The 1,075-nt window shown below is 46.4% G+C and overlaps 1 protein-coding gene across 1 annotated transcript in view; it reads left to right on the top strand.

Moving 5' to 3' along the window:
* The window catches only part of hps1 (HPS1 biogenesis of lysosomal organelles complex 3 subunit 1), an 11,149-nt gene extending 10,322 nt beyond the window's left edge, over positions 1-827 (top strand). Inside the window, exons 16-18 of the mRNA XM_084171049.1 lie at positions 179-292; positions 400-482; positions 598-827. Of these exons, the coding sequence (XP_084027175.1) occupies positions 179-292; positions 400-482; positions 598-760 (360 nt within the window). The 3' untranslated portion in view covers positions 761-827. The remainder of the gene's footprint in view (positions 1-178; positions 293-399; positions 483-597) is intronic.
* The last annotated feature ends 248 nt before the right edge of the window (positions 828-1,075 follow it).

The raw sequence follows: 1,075 nt of genomic DNA, 5'->3' as shown, positions 1-1,075 counted from the left end.
GTCTGTCTCTCTCTGTCTGTCTCTCTCTATTTCTCGCTCTCTGTCTGTATCTCTCTCTCACTCTCTGTCTGTATCTCTCTCTCTCTCTGTCTGTATCTCTCTCTCTCTCTGTCTGTATCGCTCTCTCTCTCTGTCTGTATCTCTCTTTCTCCCTTTTTTATTCTCTCTCTCTCTGTAGGTATGGGGCCTGGTTAATACATCGAGGCTTTACCTACAGAAGGGTTATTCCACTGTCACTCTGAGAGATGGAGACTACTTCTTCTGCTACTTCCTCTGGTTCGAAAACGAAACGGTAAATTACCTCGATGTTGGGTACACCAAGACAGATTTTGCCATTGGAATGTTCTGGAACGTCATTGTGTTTGTATGACCCTTGACCTCTGTCACCTGACCAATCAGGGCTACAAGCTGGAAGTAAAGGACCTCCCAATCCTACCCGATGACTCCGCCCCCATCGGAATGCTGGCCTGGGACTACTACAGGTGAGGAGGAAGAGGTTGTGTGTGTGTATGTGTGTGTGTGTGTGTATAATGTATTATCTAGTATTTATGGCTGTATTACAGGAGTGTGTGTGTGTACTCCTGTTCCCCTCCACAGGAAGCTGTTGCGCTACTACAGTAAGAGCCACCAGGGGGAGGTGGTGAAGTGTTATGAGCTGCTGACGGTCCATCTAGGAGTCATCCCTACAGAGTACATACTACAGCACTGTAGTCAACTAGCACGCAAACTCTGGGAGCCCTCACGCATACCCCTACTGTAGAAGACAGACACACACACACACACACACACACACACACATATATATATATATATATATATATATATATATATTTATATTGAGTGTTGAGACATGGATTGTGTAGATGTGCCATTCAGATGGCAAGACAAAAGATTTAAGTGCCTTTGAACGGAGTATGGTAGTAGGTGCCAGGCGCACCGGTTTGTGTCAAGAGCTGCAACGCTGCTGGGTTTTTCATGCTCAACAGTTTCCCGTGTGTATCAAGAATGGTCCACCACCCAAAGGACATCCAGCCAACTTGACAACGGTGGGAAGCATTGGAGTCAACATGGGCCA

Source organism: Coregonus lavaretus (genome assembly GCF_964263955.1).
Source record: "Coregonus lavaretus genome assembly, chromosome: 1".
In the NCBI taxonomy this organism is placed as follows: Eukaryota; Metazoa; Chordata; class Actinopteri; order Salmoniformes; family Salmonidae; genus Coregonus; species Coregonus lavaretus.
Note: the sequence above shows the minus strand (reverse complement) of the source record. Positions and strands in the feature narration are given on the sequence as shown.